General features: G+C 45.5%; 1 protein-coding gene across 1 annotated transcript in view; it reads left to right on the top strand.

Moving 5' to 3' along the window:
• The window catches only part of TNR (tenascin R), an 84,675-nt gene that overhangs the window by 7,946 nt on the left and 54,395 nt on the right, over nucleotides 1–22,334 (top strand). Inside the window, exons 3-7 of the mRNA XM_007117808.2 lie at nucleotides 2,745–3,008; nucleotides 6,315–6,430; nucleotides 8,855–9,005; nucleotides 14,183–14,452; nucleotides 19,894–20,079. Coding sequence (XP_007117870.1) covers nucleotides 2,745–3,008; nucleotides 6,315–6,430; nucleotides 8,855–9,005; nucleotides 14,183–14,452; nucleotides 19,894–20,079 — 987 coding nt within the window. The remainder of the gene's footprint in view (nucleotides 1–2,744; nucleotides 3,009–6,314; nucleotides 6,431–8,854; nucleotides 9,006–14,182; nucleotides 14,453–19,893; nucleotides 20,080–22,334) is intronic.

Genomic DNA, 22,334 nt, shown 5'->3' with positions numbered 1-22,334 from the left:
ACATTTAGTTCTTTAATCCATTTTGAATTTATTTTTGTGTATGGTGTTACGGACTGTTCTAATTTCATACTTTTACATTCACCTGTCCAGTTTTGCCAGCACCACTTATTGAAGAGGCTGTCTTTTCTCCATTGTATATTCTTGCCTCCTTTGTCAAAGATAAGGTGACCATATGTGCGTGGGTTTATCTCTGGGCTTTCTATCCTGTTCCATTGATCTATATTTCTGTTTTTGTGCCAGTACCATACTGTCTTGATTACTGTAGCTTTGTAGTATAGTCTGAAGCCAGGGAGCCTGATTCCTCCAGCTCCATTTTTCTTTCTCAAGATTGCTTTGGCTATTTGGGGTCTTTTGTGTTTCCACACAAATTGTGAAATTTTAGAGAATCCTTCTTAAAAGAAGTTTCTTACCTCTAGGATAAGCACCAGTCTGGAATTCACATCCTAAACGACAGTCTGAATTATTCACTGATGTAGTTTATTTTTGAGGGCTGTGTATAAATGAAGGAAAGCATCTGGTACAATCAGTAACCCATCCTACAAATTGTAAGGGAAAGAACACACTAAGTATAGATCTTGGTTTGATAATCAGTTCAGCTATGACCCAACTCCCTTACTTTTGGCAAGTCCTTTAGCCTGGGTCTCAGTTTCTCCATTTGTAAAGTTGGGATAATTATATCTACCCAATCTACCTCATAGAGCTGCTATTAAAGGATTTTTTTTAAGTCTAGTTAGATGGCTTATCTAAACATGTTTTATAGACTGAAATGCTATGCAAATGTAAAGTGGTATTGTACACTGGCTTAGAGATTCTGGAATCATTGTGCCTGGGTTCAAATCCTAGCTTGTGTGTTTGCTGACTCTGTGACTCAGTTTTCTTCTCTATAAAACAGGGGTAAAAATAATACCAATTCCATAGTGTTGGTGAAAGGATGAAATAAGAAAATCTATGTCAGAATGTTTAGCGTTGTCCTTGGTGCATAATAAATGCTCTATATAACCATGCAAAATACTGACAGGTTCTATATACCAACTCTTCTTTCCCTGGTCCAGCAGTCATTTGGCATGCATTATACAGGCTACCCCAAAGATCTTAGTGCAATTCAAAGCTTTCATCATGCCAGAGTTAGAAATGATATATGCTTATAAACTATCATTTGAATGTTTGATTATTTAAATTTCATTTACATTTATCTAGTTTTATAAATTTTTTAAAAATAAATTTAAATTTTTTTTGTTTTGGTCAACATTTGCCATCTTTAATCAAAGGAAGCTCTGCTATCTAGATTGTTTTATACCATTCACAGTTTGGGGCAAAAGCAATCAAAGCAAACGCCCAACATTGTAAATATATGTTCTTAATTTCCATCTTATGAGTCCTCATTTACACCTCTGCCAGGGATTTGAGGTTGAGCACCACAGGGAGGGCAGACACCTTCTTTTCACATGGTCCTGTGACTAGCAGCTGCCTCGGTCCTCTGCTCTTGTAAAGGTGAGAGAGTGAGAATGCTCAGAGGAGAAATTCAACACCAATGACAACTTCTAAACTAACCAAAGCTTCCACTGCATATAAATGTATAAGTTAATTATGACTATTTAAATACTGGCCTGATCTTTGATTTAATCTATGGGCCGGTCCAATTACAGGTATACTGGCGTTAACTTCCTAATTGATCTTAAAGTTCCAGTCATTTAATACCCCCACTACTGGTGGATCTTTACTTCCCAAGGGAACCAAACATGAAAGTCTATTTCAATGAGGTTTAATTTTTGGTGATTCTCTGAATAGCATTTGAAAAGTAGAACAAGAGAGAAAAGCAAAGCCCTCAAGAATGCTCCTTTCTCATCATCCCCAAAATCAAGGCTAATAAAAATTTGTTTAACACGAGTTACATTTCTTTCAAAACTTCAACAGTCTCCTTTTAACAGGGAAAATAAAGTGTTATTGAATGTCTTCATCAGTCCATGGTATCTAGGATTTACTGTTTTTGGCTTCTTGTATTTTGCAAGATAACCAGGAATAAGCCTTTATTTCCACTTGCCAAATCAAATACTGGCTCCCAGGGTAATCTGGTAACAATAATTTATAAAACTACCAAAAATATTAGCCAATGTATGCTGTTAAATATCTAACAACTAGCTCTCTGAGGGAAAAAATAAAAAGCCCCACTTTGTAGCAGTTGCCAACTTCCATGGTGTAAATACTCCCTCTGTGGCCAATTTCAAACTACCAACATGAAGTCACTAAATGTAGAGTTGGAAACAGCTGTGCATTAGCACACAATTACATAGTATTTCTACCAGAGAGATACAACACATGTAAATTGACTCAAGGGCATAGATAATAGTAAAATGTAGTGAAGTAATTTGCCAGTGATGAGTTTGGAGTATTCATAATTTTGTTTTTAAGATAATTTACTTAATTGTAAGTTAATATTGAATATAATTTAATCTTTAATAATGACTATTTAAAACTGTCTTGCAAAATTCGACAATCAACTTTCCTGAGCCAGTAGAAGCCGGCTCCAGCACACCACTAACTCATGGCCCTATAGGGATGGGAGTACTGAGCACAGAAAAGATAAGAACCTGCCTGCAAAGGGAATTACCAATCACTCAAAGGCAATGAGCTGAGCAGAATATACAGACGGGGCATGTGGGGTGAGATGTGAGGAAGGAAGTTGGGTCCAGGATGGGGAAGGCAGTCCTCTGAGCTCATGCTATCTGTGTATTGCCTCCTGGTAGTTGCCCCTCCAGAGGACTTGCGAGTGGCTGGTATCAGCGACAGGTCCATTGAGCTGGAATGGGACGGGCCGATGGCAGTGACGGAATATGTGATCTCTTACCAGCCAACGGCCCTGGAGGGCCTCCAGCTCCAGCAGCGGGTGCCTGGAGATTGGAGTGGTGTCACCATCTCGGAGCTGGAGCCAGGTCTCACCTACAACATCAGCGTCTACGCTGTCATTAGCAACATCCTCAGCCTTCCCATCACGGCCAAGGTGGCCACCCGTACGTACCATTTCCCCATCCTGTTTCATTCTTCTTTTCTCCTACATGAGATCATGGGCATTCATGATAGTAGTGTCTTTTCTTAATTCTTCAGGGATGCCTGCAATAATCATTGCTCTTGAGGGGAAGGACTTCCAACGTGACCCACTTAGGAAAGGGTACCTCATTAAAAAGGCACTTCCAAAAAAGAGTTTCCAAATCCAGGCAACCCTTATCAATTATAGAACCAAAAGGACAAAAAGTACTTTAATTATTGAGTTCTGACTTGTTATAAGCTAGTCTGATTAGAAGTCAAGGAAAGCATGAGACTTATATAGACTTCAAATCTAGTTAGAGACTAGAAACCAGGAGATATGAAATAGGATGTATAATAAGCAAGTGCTAAATGGTATGTTACAGATGGTAAGTGTATAACAGAGTGGAAAAAAATAATCTTATTTAAAACGACAACTGAAAACACCCACCTCTCCTCATAGCATTATTTCTTCGTGATCATTTATTTAGTAAAATATCCTGATAGTCCATTTTGCTTATAAACGTTGAGGCTCTAAAGCATCGTTTAGAAAGACAACGGGGCAAAAGAGAGACAGACACAGAGAGCAAGCTAAACTCTTCTCCATGAGAAATGGAAGTGTTCTATTTATAACAGAGAAACTGCTATAGGTATGTATCTATATTTTGTATGTCTATTTAAGCACAGAAAATTTTTTAAAAATTGCATGCCAACTATTAACATTGACTACATCAAAGAGCAGAATAAGAAAGAGATGGGAAAGGGCTGTTATTTAGTTTTGTTTATACACCTTCCGAATTCTTCAATTATCTTTCCAACACCACTTGTCCAGCTCTCAAATGCCAGCTGGGTGTCCAACAATCCAGTTCAATTCAGTTCAATATCTATCCACCTGGAGTTAGCATCAGATCCCACAAGCTAAGGCCTCAGCCTCACAGGGCCTCCACGTCAGTTGCCAGTCACAAGTCCCAGGTTGTCACCGGGACTTCTGACTGACCAGCTATAAATTTAAGGAGTTCCCACAACCCCTGCTTACTTTTGGTAATTCCTTAGAACTCACAGAGCTTTAGTCTCTATTACCAGTTTCTTATAAAGGATACAACTCAGGAACAACCAAATGGAAGACATGCATAGGGTGAAGTATGGGGTGTGGAGTTTCCACGTTCTTTCTGGACAAGCACCTTTCTCAGTACCTCCATGTGTTCACCAACCCAGAAGCCCTCTGAACCCCGTCGTTTAGGGTTTTTTTTATGGAGGTTTCATTACACAGGCATGATTGACGAAACCACTAGCCATTGGTGATTAACTCAAGTCAGCCCCTTTCCCCTCCCTGGAGGTTGGGAGGTGGGGCTGAAAGTTCCAACCCTCTCTCTAAATCATGCCTGGGTTTTTCTGCAGACCAGCTATCTAGGATGTCCCAGCTACCAGTTGTCTCATAATCATACAAAAGATACTCTTATCACTCTGGGAATTCCTAGGGTTTTGGGAGCTGTGTGCCAGGACCAAGACCAAATACTTATTTTTTATTACATAATGCAGAGAATTTAGCAGTAGCAGGAAACGGGAACAAGACGTGACCATGAAACATAAGCCCCTGGGTTGGTAAATGGGACTTATCACCAAATATGGGATGAGAGATCTGAGCCCATTTTATGTAGCTCTTAAATGACAGGATGGTATCTGGGTAACAAATGTCATGAAAGTTCAGAATAAGAAGAGGTTGAAGTAGGAAGAGTTGGCTTTGAAGTCTTCATGGAGGCCCAAGGACTTGAGTTGTGCTTTGAAGGATGTAAGCATAGGGGCAAAAGCAGAGGGAAAAGGATTTAAGAAGTCATTTTGTCCCCTTGCTTTTCAGGTGACAAAGATCCTGTTATAATATTGGACTCCCCCTATGAATGCTGCCTTTTTTTTAATATGCTTGTAATTATCTCTGTTTATATTTGACCTTCTTCTTCGGTTCCTCTCGTGCCTGAGAACTAGTTTTAAATATCTGCAATGATTGTGTAGAGAGGCAGGTCACCATCTGCCGCTTTTCCCACCCTGCTCCAGGATGGGTCACCTCAGCAAGAGCCTGGCCCGACTCCCAGGCGTCTCTTCTCTGATCCACGTGCACATGCTGTGATAAGGAGGTTTCCATCTCCCATGGCCTTTATTACACCAATTCAGGGCATCCCCTCAGGCAAGCTCCCAGGTGACAAGGACAGAATCATGTAAACTCCCCTGACATGCCTTCAAGTGGGTTCAGAATCAGCCCTGCCTTTCAGCAAGAAACATGAGGAAGCTTCCAAACAGGAAGGATGAGAATCTGTCAGTTTTCCAATGGGAATATCCCAGGAGAGGCACAGCTAAAATGGGAGCAGGCTCACTGGAGAACTGAGAAAAGTCGTGCTGTACTATTTCAGGGCTGGTAATTGGAACTGCATTAGGACAAGCATACTTCCACCTGTGCCTGTGCGTGTGTATGTGTGTGTGTGTGTGTGTGTGTGTGTGTGTGTATGTGTTGGGGAGGGGGCGGGGGAGGGTGTAGGGAATGGAAAAAGAGGGAGATAAGCAGGGGAACTAAAAACGAGATACATGTGGCAAAGATGAGTGAAGGAGAGAAGGGAGAGAGAATGAAGGAACAGCTGGAGAAAAGAAGGAGCTAGTGGAGTGAGAGTGAAAACCCCAGTATCTGCTACTGTCCCTTGATTATGCCCTTGCTTTGCTTGTATACATGAAATGGACATTTCAGACCATCCTAGACATGTGATTTGAGCTAAACAAGATATTCTTAGGGCACATCACGTGATCGAGAAAAGCATTCCAGACTATATGCTGAAGTTGGCTTCCTCCACGTCTTTCATTACTCTCTCTGTGCCCCGGTTTCCTGGGTGTGAAATGGAAACAGTGATGTTAGCCTTTATATTGTCTCTCGGGAACCCTTAAAGCCTCTGAAGACAGTGTTCAGTTTCTCTGAAAAAGGCATTATGTGAAATGCCAAGATTCACCACCTGAGTAAGGAAAGGAAAGTGTGTTTTTTTTTTATTTTAATAGTAACCTATTATGTAACAGCATAAAAAAGTATTTATTAGGTTATGTTTGTTAACTTTATTCATATATTCGCCCACACTGAGTGCCAAGACCACAGTGGCATGGGCTGATCCCTTACCTGGAACCCACCACCTGTGTAATGAGATTGGGATAGCCTGCCCATCACACGCCACCGCACCCATGTGTGGAGGGAGCCCCAGGTAATGCTCTCTGCCCCTGCCAGGGAGAGCCATGACATGGTCACCCACATTGCTGTGTTCCAGATCTCTCCACTCCTCAAGGGCTACGATTCAAGACGATCACAGAGACCACCGTGGAGGTGCAGTGGGAACCCTTCTCATTCTCCTTCGATGGGTGGGAGATCAGCTTCATTCCAAAGGTAACCCCCACCTGTCAGACTGCCAAACAGCCTTATTTGGGGTATTCATACCCTCAACTTGGAATCAGGGCAGCACAAAAGGCCCCCCCCATCTCTCTCTCCGTGCCATTAGGACACAAAGGGGCATTTTGTGGGTATATGGGCTACAGAACGTTTCTTTCATAAAGGCATGGTAAGGACTGAGTAATGGCCCTGAGCCTGTCACCTGGGCCTTGGATGACAGGAGAATGCGGAAGCAGCCACCAGCCCCAGCTCTCTGCTCAGAAAGCTCTAGGGTTTAGAAAGCTGTAATTTTAGCAAGTCTGAAAAATGAGACCTTCAAAAAGTTGGGGCGTCTCTTTAGGACATAAGAAAAGCCAAACTGAATCGGTCTTATAATCAAGCCACAGCTTCCTTCTGTGCAGACAGATGCCCCAAAAGTCAGCTTGCATGGCTTCAGTCTCTAAAGGTCAGAGATGTAACACAAAAACACCTTTCATAACCTATTCATTGAGAAAACTTTTTCCTTAAGCAAATTATATTATTAGTATTTGAGTTTAAAAGTAACCTAAGATTCCTTTCCATTCATCAAAGCAGTATTTTATTTTATTAACCCTAAAACTACTTTTCTAAGTTGCCAGAGGTGCCTGACTAGTTCTAGTTTTCCAGGATTTATTAATGCCACTGATGTTTTCCCTAACTATACCACTCATAAGGGTATAATGTTTAATCATACTCCTTTCCTCTGTCTTCATCTTTCAATATCAAAGAGGATTTTTTCAGTCATTCATCAGACTTAATGACAGATGACACATTTTTGGCCAATGAGACTATGATTTCACCATTGTTTTACTTCAAAATTCTTAGAGGCATGGACTGTTGGAACTGATGACCCTTCATTTTATATCTAGTTTGTTTAGCTTATAGAGACTAAGACTCAGTGAACTTAAATGATATCAGACAGCTAGTTGGTGGCAGGCTTAAAAGAAGAATTGGGTCTCCACTTCCTATTCCAGGCCTCTGCCCACTTCTCTTATATGGATATAGTCATGTTGTGGCAAGCTAAATACATCGAAGCAGACATTCTATACACATACGTTCTTATATGTCTTATCTGCATGAAAATGGCCAGTAAAGTATGGTGGGCAACTGGTTTTATAACAGGGCAGAGAGAATCATGTCACTCTGACACTCAGGCAGGAAAAAAACAATGCCAGGTTTGCCTGTTTTACATCCAATATGTAAAACTCTAAGAGTGGGGCTAGCCAGGGCATGCCAAGGTCAAATATACAGCCACAGAGAATAGCTGTATGATCTGTAGGTTGAGGCCAGTGGGAGGTCATGTTGATTTATAAAAGTATGGCTATAAATTACATAATAGGGCACTCCAGGTGACATGAACAGAGACCAAAGAATAGTGGAGAAGGGCAGTGCCACAAAAAAGAGCCCTCTTGTCACCTCCATTTCCAGAGGCACACAGAGAAAATGTATAACAATAGGCAAACAGACAGACAGATAGGTGGGTAGAAAGATACAAAATCCTGGACCCAACATCATCAAGTTGATCTTTTTCATTTCCTCTTCCACCAACTTGTCTCTTTCTTCTCTCCTTTGTATTATTCTTTGTTCTACCCCTTTTCTCTTCTTTGTACTTCACAGTTGGTTGTGTCACGGATTCCTAACTCATCTGGGTAATAAGACAATGACAGATTTGCAGCCAGTTTAACACCATGAGAAACTCCAGATACAGCAAAATAATAGCTCTGGCTCATTAAAAAACTGGGAATGTCTTAGTTTGAAACACGTTGTCATGTACATAAAGATGTTTACACACATACATACACAACTAGACTCTTCTAAATAGCCAAGGGCATGCTCACCATGATAAATGCCAAAAAATCTGATAGATGGTAAGCATCAGACATTTCATTTTTGGCAAGAGCCAATCTACATCACCTCATGACTAATTTTTATTGGCAAACTCAGTAGACTCAGGAGAAGCCAAAGAAATGTGTTTTTTGTGTGTTTTTTTTTGGTACACGGGCCTCTCACTGTTGTGGCCTCTCCCGTTGCGGAGCGCAGGCTCAACGGCCACGGCTCACGGGCCCAGCCGCTCCGCGGCATGTGGGATCCTCCCGGACCGGGGCACGAACCCGCGTCCCCTGCATCGGCAGGCGGACTCTCATCCACTGCGCCACCAGGGAAGCCCCCCAAAGAAATGTTCTTGAAAATTGGTTCTCCGTTTGCCAAATCCTCATAGAGTGGTGGCATTCTTCTTGATCCTGCTGGGAGTCATTCCTGGCCCCAGACCCTCAGCTGTCAGCCTGGAGGGCAGAGAAGTGGTCCCCATCTTTAATTCACAGTCAGTGTCCCAAACATTTCCCTCCCATTGATTTCCTCTTTTGCTTTCTCTGCTTCTCCCTTCCCCCCCACCACGCCCTGCAGAACAATGAAGGAGGGGTGATTGCCCAGCTCCCCAGTGATGTTACATCCTTCAACCAGACAGGATTAAAGCCTGGGGAGGAATATACTGTCAATGTGGTGGCTCTGAAAGAGCAAGCCCGGAGCCCCCCTACCTCGGCCAGCGTCTCCACTGGTGAGTGCCTCCAACCTTTCACCCTATGGCTACCCATTAGGTCGCTCGGGAAAAACTGCAGACTCACCCAGGAAGTAGAGAGACAAAGGGGTGCTAGGATTTCTCCCACAGCTGAGATTAATTTGGGTACCTGGAGATGGAGCTACTCGACCAGATGCTTAGCTGAACATCTTCCTTATCCTTGCAAGCACAAACACCTGGAAGAGTATTCTATGGGGAAATTCTTTGTTAGGATCTCCAGTGTATGTCTTCTGATCTTACTCATTAAGAGACCTTGTTTGTCAGCCCCTAGTATCTTGAGCTTTGGAACCAGCAAGAGCTAATTCACTTTTATTGTGAGATTTGCAGAAAGTCATTTGACCTTCCCAAACCTCAGTTCATTTGACAATGATGAACTTCATAGAAATGACATGAGGATTAAATCAGATAAAGCACACAAAGTGATTAGCACTGTGTCAATGACAGTGAGTGCTCAATACCTTGTGTGTATACATACACTCAGAGAACACTTTTAGAAGTGAGAGCGGGAAACATCGTTCAAGACCAGTAATTGTGGGTTGGGTCACTGTTCAAGGTGATGACTTAAGTTGATTATTATTTCATCCCCACAATTCCTCTCATGCAAGACCATTATATTTCTAGGTTTGATTAATTAACTGTATGGCATTTTGCTTTATTGTTTCCTTAGCTAACAAAGGATGCTGTAAATTAACAATTATGATGCATGTGTGTGTGCCCTCACCAAGAATTTCTCAAAAGTTATAAATAGCTTCTGGTATCATTTTTCGTTCTCATTTTATTGATGGGAGAGTTGAAACTCGAAGGTTAAGCAATGTTCCCTGTTAGTAACAGAGACTGAGGTAGGCGAATATTGGTACAGCTTTATTTTTCATAAACAGAAACTGACAGCTAAGAAAACCAGTCATGAGTGCAGGACAAAGGCCAAGTTGGCCAGAAAAGGGAATCACAACACTATATAATGAGCCCATGTTTATGGATTAGTGATTCATACTTTGTTAATTGGATCCAAACTAAACAGCGTCAGGTGCTGAGGCTTATGCTCAGTCTAGAAAACACTGGTTTAAAACTATTGTGGCATTAGATTACGCTCCATTAGAGCACCAGTTTTCTATGGCCATGCCTCAAGGCAAGGAGGAAGTGGAGATGCAGGTCTCTAATTATTCCCACTCCCATGTCCCTCACACCCTCCAACCGAGGCAGCTCCACTTTTGTCTGTTTTATATTGTGTACAATCATTTAAGGTTTTTTTCTTTTAAAAAAGAATATTAGCCCCCTCCTCCCCAAAAGGCTTTAAAACCACTATACTAATCCAAATACGTTTTAGAAGAAACTCTATAGCCATAAAGGCTAAAAGTACTCTGGAGGAATCTCTCCAGACACCAGTGGCTGGAAGTTTTTCCCCAGCTCTGCTTCCCAAGGTTATGCTGGACCCTGAAGAGCTGATTTGGTAACACGTGTAGATTCTCCTCTTCTGATGCAGAATGTTTCAGGGTCCCCAAATCACTTCTGTGATTTGATATTAAGAAAGTATTAGTAGCAAAAAAAAAAAAAAAAAGCTAGAAGGAGATGGTTCATAAGAGGGCAGAGAAGAACATTACAGATGTAGGATGCTTTTCTTCCAAAGTACTGACAGCACTTAGAGAAGATAGTCCAACTCTGCTTTAGTCTTCTACTTAAACCACATTTTGACAAAATTTGCAGTATTTTTTGGTTTGGAATTTCCTTAAGATTAAAATTAAAAGTTCCAGATCTAGTCATCTGTGGTAAAGCCAGGCAGAATTTTTTTCAATTAAGAAAAAAAATCCTAGTTCATATTTTGGGATTGTGTACAGAATTACGAAGAAATGGAAAGAAAAATATTTATTCTAGTTTACTTTTTGAGTAGGATGTGTGTTTGTTTAAAAATGAGGGCCTAAGTTGAAAGTAAGCTGATACCTCCTTGACTGGAATGGGACATGGCTACCCAATGGCCAACTGAAGGGCCGAATCCAAGGACGGCTGCAGAAAAGATGGTTGGCTCCCAGCCCTGTCTGCTGTTCTTAAGAAACAATTGTTTAATTATTTCCTTCTGGTAATGTCTGACCCACACCAACCCCCTCCTGCGAAGCTCTGAGTCCTCATCAGGCACGCAGGCTGGCTTCTTCCAGGCAGGCCATTTTGAGAATTCAAATTACAAGACCTCCTGCAGCCAGAGCCCTTGGTGCTACACAGTCACATTTTAATATAAGCAATCATTATGATTAGGATTTGGGGATTTAAAGAGCTGATGGACAAAAGCCTTACATGGTCATTTGAGTTTTGGTGACATCTTTTTTTTTTTTTTTTTTTTCAAGAAGCTCCAATTCATTGAAATGCTTCACTTTCTTTCTTATGCATATAGAGAGTCATCTATTTATTTCATTTACTCAACACCCATTTACTGAGTGTCTACTATGTTTCAAGCACTATGCTTATTCAGCAGTTAGGAGATCATTTCCTCCATCTCATTATTAAATTAAATGAAATTAAAAAGGCCCAAGTTACCTAAAACCACTAAATACAGCGTGCAGAAAAGAAAACATCTGGATATATTCTGTTAAATCTCATTATTACTGCAAATATGAAAAACAGAACTTCACTTTCACTCCAAACCAGGTGGCACCAAAACCAAAATGGTCTGGTGATTTTCATTTTGGCTGGTGCCAGACCAAAAATACTAAGCTGCTTAATAGAGAACAGGACTGGGCTAGACCCAGAAAGAGGGTGGGGTACCCAGCGAAAGGCCCAACTCGGAAAGATTGAGAGGCTCCAAGTCAGGCTGAGACAGTCCTGAGGGAGACACTCCATTCTGGAGACAGACGAGGAGGTGGTCCAGTGCAGACTGGTTAAAAAAAACAGAAAACAGTCTTTGTCAAGACTCTCTGGTAACAAGGGAAAAAAACTTTCTTAAACTAGCTGTAGCAAAAAAGATAATTTACTGGAAGGACACAGAGTGTCTTATGAAACTCCAGGGCCAGAAATGCATCTGAGTCTAACAAAAGACTTGAACCAAAAAATGGACAGTCAAGAACCAAGTTATGCTCTATACCTTTCTAGAAGCGCCACATGGTCACTCATTTCTGCTTCTCTCTGTGTATTTGCTCCTAAAATTCTGCACCCAGTTCTAGTATGTGTGTGACTGGGGGAGGGGTTCCCCACACCAAGCAATTCTCTGCAGCACCAGCTGGGTGTCCTACCATTCAACTCAATTCCAACACATCTACCCAGAGGGTGCATCGGATTCCACAGGTTGGAGGGCTCAGTCCCACAAGACTACCCTCCACTTCAGATGCCAATCACGAGCCCAGGTTGTCACCCGTGCTTCTGACTGACCAGCTACAGATTGGAGGTTCCTACGACCCCTCCTTGGGTTTGATTAATTTGCTAGAGCAGCTCACATAACTCATGAGGAAACTCATTTTCTCACTGAATTACTGGTTTATCACAAAGGATATTAAAGGATACAAATCAACAGCCAGATGAAGAGATACATAGGTGAGGTCCTGAACAAAGGAACTTCTGCTCCTGTGGAATTTGGGGCCCATGACAGTGGCACGTGGGAGAATTCTGGTTCCCCAACCTGGAAGCTCTCCAAACCCAGTCCTTTGGGGTTTCTATGGAGGCTTCATTACATAGGCATGATTGATGGACTGACCAGATGTCAGGGGTGGGACTGAAAGTTCCAACCCTCTAATCACCTGGTTGGGTCCCTTGGCAACCAGCTTTCTCCCTCGCTTCATTAACATAACAAAAGACAACTTGATCACTCTCATTACTTAGAAAATTCCCAGGGTTTTAGGAGCTCTGCGCTAAGAAGGGAAAACCAAATATGTATTTATTAAAAATCACCTTTTCCCCTTTCTCCTCTTCTCTTTCTCTCTTGCTCTCTCTCCAGATCAGATGTTTTCTATTTATTTGTGAATATGGTAGAGAATGGCCAGACCAGCCCTGGCTCTACATGGTCCAAAACCAGCTAACCAGAGAGCCAGAGTCTGTGGTTCCAGTTCCAAATCCTTGAAGAATATTAATATTAACGTTAATCAGCCCCAGCTAGAGGGGTGTAGTCCATAATAAATGCAAACATGGAAGCCAGGCCAGCTCTTTTTAGAAGGTAATGAGTAATTCAAAGGAGGGCACATCAGCCATCCAGACACACCATGAGGAGTTGAGAACACCATTTTCTATTCTACTTACTAAGCCCTTTCTATTTCCCTTCTACATTCTCTCACCTTGCCCCCCCGCCACCATCATCTAATTCAATATGAACAGGACCCCAAGTGGGTGCTGGAACCAGGGTGGTAGGACCCCTAGGAAACCAACCAGCTCTTCCTAGTAACACCATCCCACAATGGTGTGCCCTTCAGGTGCTCAGTGCCAGAGGCCAGGACTCACGAGGGACACATGCTGAATAACCTGGAGGGACTGTGTGTGACTGCAGTGCCCTCCTGGCTCAGGAATATGCAAGAACCGGTGGGTAAAAAATAGCCCACAAGAGGCTGTTCCAAAACTGAGATCCTTGTTTTTACAGAAGAGCAAGTTTCCCCAGAAGGCATATTTCATATCCACAAATACAAATGTCTGTTGGGTTTCTGACTGTCATAGCAGCTGGTTGACTGAGTTGTCAGTACAGCTGAGCAGGGACATCTTCTGGATACTCGTGATGCCCTCATTGGCAACCAAGTTGGAAGTCTCAGATGTTTAGATAGGGCTGCTAATTTCATAGATCTTTCCTTGGGGCTCATAGAATGTGAGAGCTGGGCAGCTGGGCACACACGAGAAACACAGTTCTCTGTTGTCTGTCCCATAACCTCCTGACAGAACAGTGCTGGCCCTCTCAAGCCAGTAAGGGCCCTTCCCCTGCCTAAACGGGGAAGTGCCAATCCTAAAAACCACAGCCCCGTGACAGCAAGATTCAAGGGACCTAAGATCCAGTGTCTGTTCCCCCATTGAAAAACCATGTGTCCTCAGGAAAGAGATTTTATCTCACTGTGTCTCAATTTCCCCATCTGTAAAATGGGATAATACCCATTCTCTCTCTGACCGACCAGGCTAATGTAAGGAGGAAAGGAAAGGAAAGAGCTTAAGTCAGAGGCTCACTTCTCAAACTTTTTTTTTTCTATTGGATCCTTCTCATTCAGTCATTGATGGGCCCACGCACATCCTGGTTCGAGATGTCTCCGACACTGTAGCCTTCGTGGAGTGGACCCCACCTCGAGCCAAAGTCGATTTCATTCTCTTGAAGTACGGCTTGGTGGGCGGGGAAGGAGGGAAGACCACCTTCCGACTGCAGCCTCCCCTGAGCCAGTACTCGGTACAGGCCCTGCGGCCCGGCTCCCAATACGAGGTGTGGGTCAGCGCAGTCCGTGGAACCAACGAGAGTGAGTCCACCACCACCCAGTTCACAACAGGTGAGGCTGTAGGTGGGGTGGGGCGGGGGGGGAGCAGAGCCTGAGGAGGGGAGAGGGTGCTGAGCCAGCTGGTATCCTCATGGCAAGAGGGGCATCCAGGGAGAGAGGTGACGTGTGCTGGGGCATCTATGTATCACAGACACTGCAGGAAGGAAGCGAGAGGTTTCAGGGCATCCCGGTGAGGTCACATCTCAGGGCAGAGGAGCGCACAGCACCAGTGGATGGGAGAGCTGGGTTCCTGCCCTGCCTCTGCTACCAGCCAGATCTGTGACTTGACAGAAGTCTCTTCCCCTCGGGTTTCAGGTTTCTCCTTTATAAAATGAAAAGTTGGTCCTGAAGTCACTTGACATCCCCATCGCTAGCCCAAAGGGAAATTTTGTGAGGGTTCAGTACCCCTTCCTGGAGTCACTTTATTGCAATTTGCCGGAAATGGCTGTAAGGATTCCATAAACCCACAGTGACTACACCAGCACGATGGCGCCCCTTGGAGTTGTGCAAAGCCGGGCCTGCATGCCTGGAAGCAGGCCTTCCACCTGAGAGTCTGTGACTCATCCTGCCGTTTGTGAGCACTGGCAAGAAGGCTAATGTAGACCCGGCTCCAATAGTCGGGAAAGGCCAGACCTCACGACCTGCTCCCTGGCTCTCTGGGAGCCCATCAGGCCGACCAGCTAGTCGACAAGTAGGTCAGGCACCATCCAAAGACAGGCTCCCTGGCACTCTCACTAGGTGATCGGGGACTGTGATCCGACAGTGAGTCTCTATCTAACCCAGTTACCCAGTCTCGGCCTCTCTGCCCTGTTGGGGGGCGGCAGGGAGGTGGTCACACATCAAGGAATGTCTCTGACAAATCCCCAGTTGTTGCAGAGATCAAAGGAAACTGCCGGCTTCTGTAAGATCTAAGAACCGGCATCTCCTGATGGGGCAAAGTAGGAGAATCACTAATTCAGGCATCCTACATTGAGTGGTGGCCTAAGAGTCTGTTACAGGATGGGGTAAGCCAGCCAAGGGGCTGCAGGGAGGTTCAATAAACAGCACCATTATCCTCCACCTGTGTTTAAAATCAGCTGATAAATAAGGCAAAGAGTAAGACAGATGGAGGCCAAAATATCCCCTAGATTGGAGCATGTAGCTTAGTGTTGGATGGGCTTGCCAACGGATGGACCCTGTGGACCTGGGCAAGACCCCCATCTGGCGGAAGCTGTGGGGCTACGCACGTTAGGGCTTACAGCACAGAGGAACAAGCAGAGGCCGATCCCCATGTGCAGACGGCTCCCATGAGAGAGGGGAGCAGGAGGGCCGTGCCGGGCCTGCTACAAAGCTCACCATTGAAGCAAGTCCATCTTCCCCAGCAGAAGAAAGAGGGAGGCCAGGAATCTCATAATGGGTTTCCCTCCACCCCAAAGGAAACATTCCCTGTTACAAGGGAGCAAGCATGGACACTGATGAAACGGAGAAGGCAGCTTGATTCTGAAAGAGGCCCTCTCAGGTTTGCTCTCCAGCCCCTGTGCTAGACTCCACCCCAGCCAGGGGTCGCTGGTCAGATGTTTTACTGAACACATGTTGGGATCCCCAGTGACTGTGCATATGTCTTTAAGATAAAGGGACTACATTCTGCCCATTTCTCTTGCCTTCTTTTCCCTCACTGAACCAAAACTGCTCAGGGCCTCACACATAAGCTCCCTTCTTGGTGAATTCAAGGTCAGCCCTGCCCACCCCCCAGCCTTCGCACCCCAGGACACGGTCTGCTCCGGTGCTGGGACCTCCTGAGGGCCATGAGTCCTTCATTCTTTTTTAACTTCAACACAGTTTTTGTGTGAAAAGTGGTTTCTTTGTGCTTTACTCAGATAAGGAGTTTGAAGAGGCAGAAAAAGAGACGAGAGCTCTCCAGCGGCAGGACGGAAAGCATAATTCTTGATGTTTACGTCAACGAGATGGAAGCAGGACTGGCTGGTGGCCCAGGAAAATTCCAATCAAGACAATTACATTCTGCCTCCTAGAAGCTCCCCCTGAGTTTCCGTTCGTCGCGTGATTCTCTGTTTGCGGTTGCCTGGAGGATGGGCAGCTGCTAGGTGGTTACCTTCTGCAGGCAGCAGCAGCCCGTACCTCCAAGCTGCCCCCCTCTGCCCGAAGCGGATGAGGGGGCAACAGGGGTGGGGTGGGTTGCCGCGGACAGCTTTGCAGCCCAGCTCTCAAGGCCTGGGGTTGGCAGGTGCTGGCTGAATGAGGAGAAGGTGCCTGGACCCTCACGGCAGGGCCCTCAGTCATTTCAGGACTCTGCTTAAATTCAAATTAGCCAAAGTGCTTTTCCAGGTGATGGCTTCCACACTAGCAGCGCACTAATTGCACAGGCAATTAAAACGGGGATTTGCTTTCTGCCTGGTGAGCAGGATATCTGTCTGGGTCTTAGAGCCGCTTGGAAAAAGGAAAGCAGCGATGGAAGCCCACTAAGGCCAATGGTTAGAGAGAAGGCAGCCCAGGGAAACCCAGAGACCAGTCTCCCGAACCTCCCTGCCCTCTGTAGCTCTGGTTGCAGTTGCCCTCTTGGGGGCATTCCCGGGACTCTTTTGGTGGATCCTTCCGCAAACCACTGGAGAGAAGCACGGAACAGATTCTCCCTCGCAGCCCTTGGAAGGGAGCCAACACGTTGATCTCAGACTTCAGTTTGTGAGACAATACATTTCTACCGTTGAAGCCACCCAGTGTGTGGCCCTTGGTGGTGGCAGCCCCAGGAAACACATACAAAGGCCTAAGTCACAACAGCTGGAGCTCCCACCTGCTGGGCAGGGACTGTACTCCGGGATTCTCCAGGAAATGCCTCCACAAGTTCAACCTGGATGGCCCTTGTCAGCCAGCCAAGACCAGCTGCCCTCAGTCAAAGCTGTTCTTTTCCCTGTACCACCTGGCCCCAAGCATCCTCAAAGTCCCCAGCTGGAATATTTAACAAGACCTTTCCAAAGGCTTTGAGGGAGCAGAAAAGACAGAGAACTGACAGTATTCATCCAGCCCCTTCACATGTGCTTAATGAACACCTAGTAGGTGCCAAGCACTGTCCTAGGCAGTGAGGATGCAGAATAAACAAGATAGACAAGATCCCAGTTCACATGAGTTACATTCCAGGGGGGGAAACTAGATAAGGAAGAAGAAAAGAAACATATGGGATCATTTCAATCACGAGGATTATGCTAAAAAAATGAAATGGATGATATAGAGGGAGTAGTCAGAAAGGCCTCTCTGAGGAGCTAAAGTTTTAACCAAGACCTAAGTGACCTCAGTCATGTGAGGGTCTGGGGAAGAGCGTTCCAGGCAAAAGTACCAGCCGGTGCAAAAGCCCTGGGGTGAGAATAAGCTTGCTGTGATTCAGGAGCAGGAAAAAGGCAGTGCAGCTGGAGCACGGTGAGTAAGGGTTTCCAAGGTGCCACCTGAGAAGTAGGCAGGGCCAGATCACGTAGAGCCCTGAAGGCCACAATTAGGAGTTCGTTATAGGAAGCAGCGAAAGTTTTCAGCAGGAGAGCTGCTTGATTTAATTTATGTTTTAGAGGTGAGAGTCTACAGCCGCAGCCTCTCCACAGGGCCCCCACTGGACACCTGGCTTTACCTTGCGCCTAGCTTGCTGGTGTGTTGCAGAGACCAGCACAGCTCCCGCCTGCCAGGGTGCCCCTTCAGCTGCCCCTCCTAGAGGTCAGGCTTCAAGACCTAGAGGGAGCAAACCATTTCACTCCACCCCAGTCCTAAGACACCTGCCTTCTCCAGCCCTCATTCTCGGGATTGATCTCCTTGGGGATCACTGACATCGGAAATGTCCAGTCCCTTCAGAGGAAACACTGCCGCCTATCCACAGGGCACAGGTCCTAAGGCAAAAAAAGCAAAAAACAAATCCATAGTCTAACAAACCTTTCCCAGGTCTGGGGTCTTTAGTTGTGAAGAGCAGTAGGTAAATACAAGACTCAACCTGAACCTTAAGTGAATCTCTTTTTGCTCCAGCTCCATTCAGGCCACACACCCCCAAGCCCCGCCCAGTCCTTTGCCAGCCTCTCCTCCCACGTGAGATTTAGGGATGTGAGATTTAGGGATCTGCAGCCCAGAGCATTCCTCCTACATGCCCCTCTACTCAAGCTCCTCTTTCCATCCAACTGCTGGAGAAATCCCACACACAGCACGTGGATAATGCACAGTTTCCAGCATGCTAAACCCACACTGAGTAAGGAAACGTTTCTCAGAAAAATAAGCTGCAGAGGCATAAATCTGCTAAAAGATTCACCCAATTTACGTCACTAAACAGAACACTTCTCACTCTGCAGCAGCTGCACTCAGATTGATTCACAACAGTCCCATCTTCTGAAAGAACAATCGGTGGAGACTTGCCTGGCATTTGCAAATTAAAACAGTCCACCTGAGGTTTTCCCAGAACAAACGGCTGGTCCACTCCAAAGTTAAATTCAAGTCTCAAAGTCAAGACCTATTTGGAACTTTTTAAGTGGCAGTTTGTCAAGACAGCACCTTCTTATCCTGTAAGTTGTTTATGTTGTTTCTGCCCAAATAAGCCTGAAGAGATGACCAGTCCTGGAAGAGAGAACCAGCCCCCCACAATTGCGGAAAAGACCCCAATGCCAATGGTCTTTTCATTGTTGTGGAATTCTTGGAACCCCAAGGAGCAAGCATTGGGGGCGCCAGATTTTTGGAACTCAGGGAGAGCTTTGGAGGCACCAGGAAGCCAGCCCAGGGCTTGGGCACCTAATTTTGTACCAGGCACCATGCTACTCACTTCTACATGCATTGTCTAATTTGTACAACTCCCTGAAAAGGCAGTATTATTAGCCCATTTTACAGATATGGCCATCAAGGCCCAGTGAGATGAAGACTTGCCCACGGTCCCATTACAATAAGAGTCGGAGGTGGGGCTCAACCTGAGACCTGACTCTAAAGCTGACTGATTTCCAATACATCACATCCCCTCTCTATATGAAAAACTTTCAGCAGTGTCTATGCAAGTAAATCCAGGGGAAGACATCTTATACTTCAAAATCTTGCAGTCAGTCCTGTGCTTTTTGCTCAGTGATCAAATTTGAAATTACTCTATTTCATCTTAATCACTTGGATGCCATCTCTGATTTCTGCTTTCCAGGGTTTCTCTTGCTTAGTCTCCACCTTATGATACTAACTGGTTCATTCTTCAATTTCTAGAATACCACTAGAACTCCTGAATGGGAATGGGGGACGTGTAAAGTGTGTTGATATCTAACTCCTGAGTAAAACTCTCCAACCTGCCCACGTAATCTGTCATGGCCAACCTGGCAGACCAAAAGCTGAGGGGCAGCCCCTGGGTTCACTCAAACGTGAGGCAAAGGGTCATGGGCTCTCACCCCAAATCCTGTTCAAGTTCAAGGTGCATGACAAACGCACATTATCCTGTGTGATGTTGGTGATGTCTGGATTTTTTTTAGAGATTGACGCCCCCAAGAACCTGCGGCTTGGTTCCCGCACAGCAACCAGCCTTGACCTTGAGTGGGACAACAGTGAAGCAGAGGTTCAGGAGTACAAGATCGTGTACAGCACCTTGGCGGGCGAGCGGTACCATGAGCTGCTGGTCCCCAAGGGCGTCGGTCCAACCACCAGAGCCACGCTCACAGGTAAGTAAGCTCCCGGGGGCATGGCAGTTCCTGAGTCCATACCCTCCCAGCTCTCTCCCCGGCCATCCAACCCCACGTGCAACCGTCGCCAAATCCCATGGACTCAATCCCTCAGGTACCTATCACACGGTCTGCTGTTCTCCATGGCACTGCCATCACCTGGTCTAAGCTACTACCACATCTTGTCTTCGCCACCGCGATAACCTCCCCGCTTTCTCTCCCCCTGCTCTCCTCTTCACTCCATCAGTTATCTTTTCAAAGTTCATTTCTGATTATGCCATCCCATTTTGCAGCCATTTCAGGGACGCTTGACTGCTCTTGGGATAAACTCCAAACCCTTGCACGGCCTTGGTTTCCTTACCGTCTTCTCCAGTCTCCTCTCCCTCCCGCGTCCCCTGGTGCTCCCTGTGCTCCAGGCGCACGGGTCCACTCTTTTCAGTTCCTCAAACACCTTCTCCCTCCTGCCACAGGGCTTGGCACATGCTGTTCACCCTGCCTGCCAGGCTCTCCCACCACCCTCCTTACCTCGTGACGCCTGCTTCCCTTCCAGCTCTCAGTTCACCTGTCACTTCTCTGGAACCCTGCCTGGTTCCCAGGCGAGGTCAGGTCATCCTGTCTGGCAGCCTCGTCTTACTGGTTACCACTCACAGCACTCCTCAAGTTATCATTGTATGCTTGTGGGTGTGATTATTGGATGGTCAGTCAGTCTCCACCTTAGACTAAACTCTGTGAAAGGGGGACCATATTTGGTTTCGCTCATCATGACTCTCCAGCGTTCAGCACAGCATCTAGCACTTACAGGTCCTGGATAAGTGATGAACGAATGAATAAACGCATGAATGAATGATAAAAGAAACTGCACATGTTCGCTATGACTGGGGCATAGGCTACAAGAGGCCAGTGATAAGGTAAGAGCCTGGTTATGCTTTATGTACCCTATAAAGAGTGTGAGTGGAGGGTTGTTGAAAGGTCTTAAATAAGATGATGCAATGACCAGATTTGGGCAGCTACAGTGTGGAGAACAGACAGGAGGAGGACAAGGCCGAAGGCAGGGAGAGGTCAGGAGGCTGCACGGAGTCAAAGAGAGACATAATGGTGGTATGAACTAAGACGATGACCCAGGTCACCATGACGCTTGGCTGGGGAGCATTCCCTGTCCCCATGAGCATGTGGCGCCCAACCAGTGCTCCTCCTGGGGCCTTAGACACACCTGCCAGGAAAACCTACCTGCTGGACTTTGCTGAAAGGTAGATGGCTGCAAATGTGGGGCACAGTTTTCAGATGGAGACTGTGCAAAGCAGCCATGGACCAGGGGCCACCAGTGTGCTCGCAGAGACTTTGTTTATCCTGTGTCTTGGCTTCTTGCAAAAGCATTAGTGGACAAGGGATCCACACACAAGAGTGCGTACAGTAAACAAGGGCAGTATAATCAAATCTGTTTTCCTCCTGAACTGAAATCCCAGACCACCTTGCCAAATTAGGCCAGTTAAAGTAAATATAATAAATGTTTTTTCCAAACAGACGCACTCCTAAAGCACAGCAAGGAGATGGAAAGATATGCTGACCAAGCAGGTTAATGGGGGTGAATTAAACATAGCAGGAACAGACCATCTGGCATAGAGCCTTTACAGAGAGCTGGAGACATTCACAAAAATTAAGCTAAACAAAAAAAACCTGCAATGATACAGGAGGGAACTGGTTCTAGGCGCAGCCCATCTCTGCCCAGAGCCGCAGGCTGCTTTGGCAATTAGCAATTTTACAAAGATGATGGCTAGTTGTTTGGATGGAGGACACACTTTAAAATCATGAGATATAGAGAAGAACTCAGTCACATCCTAATAATTATCATCCTATTATTTCCCATTACCGGCGGTGGGGGGTGGGGAGGAAGAAGATTCTACATCCATTTGATCATCTCTGTTATTCCAGGCACCTTCACATAGTTTTAGCTTATTTAATCTTCACAACAACAACTCATGAGGGACAGGAGAACTAAAATATTGCCTGCCCTATCAGCAAACAAAGGATGTCACAGCCATCAGCCATCACATTATAGGCGCCCCAGTCAGCATCTCCATTTTACGGATGAGGAAATTGAGACTCAGGGATTTTGGAAACTTGCCCGAGTTCACAAAGCTAGCAAGGGGGCCGTGACTCAAAGGCAGTTCTGAATCCTAGTCAAAAGTCCCCATCCCTTTTCATGGCTGCTCCTACTAAAGAAGTAACATGGAAGGAACAGTCAAATCTTGCAGACT

This window comes from Physeter macrocephalus, chromosome 4, assembly GCF_002837175.3.
Source record: "Physeter macrocephalus isolate SW-GA chromosome 4, ASM283717v5, whole genome shotgun sequence".
In the NCBI taxonomy this organism is placed as follows: Eukaryota; Metazoa; Chordata; class Mammalia; order Artiodactyla; family Physeteridae; genus Physeter; species Physeter macrocephalus.
This window is presented reverse-complemented; position numbering and strand designations above follow the sequence as displayed.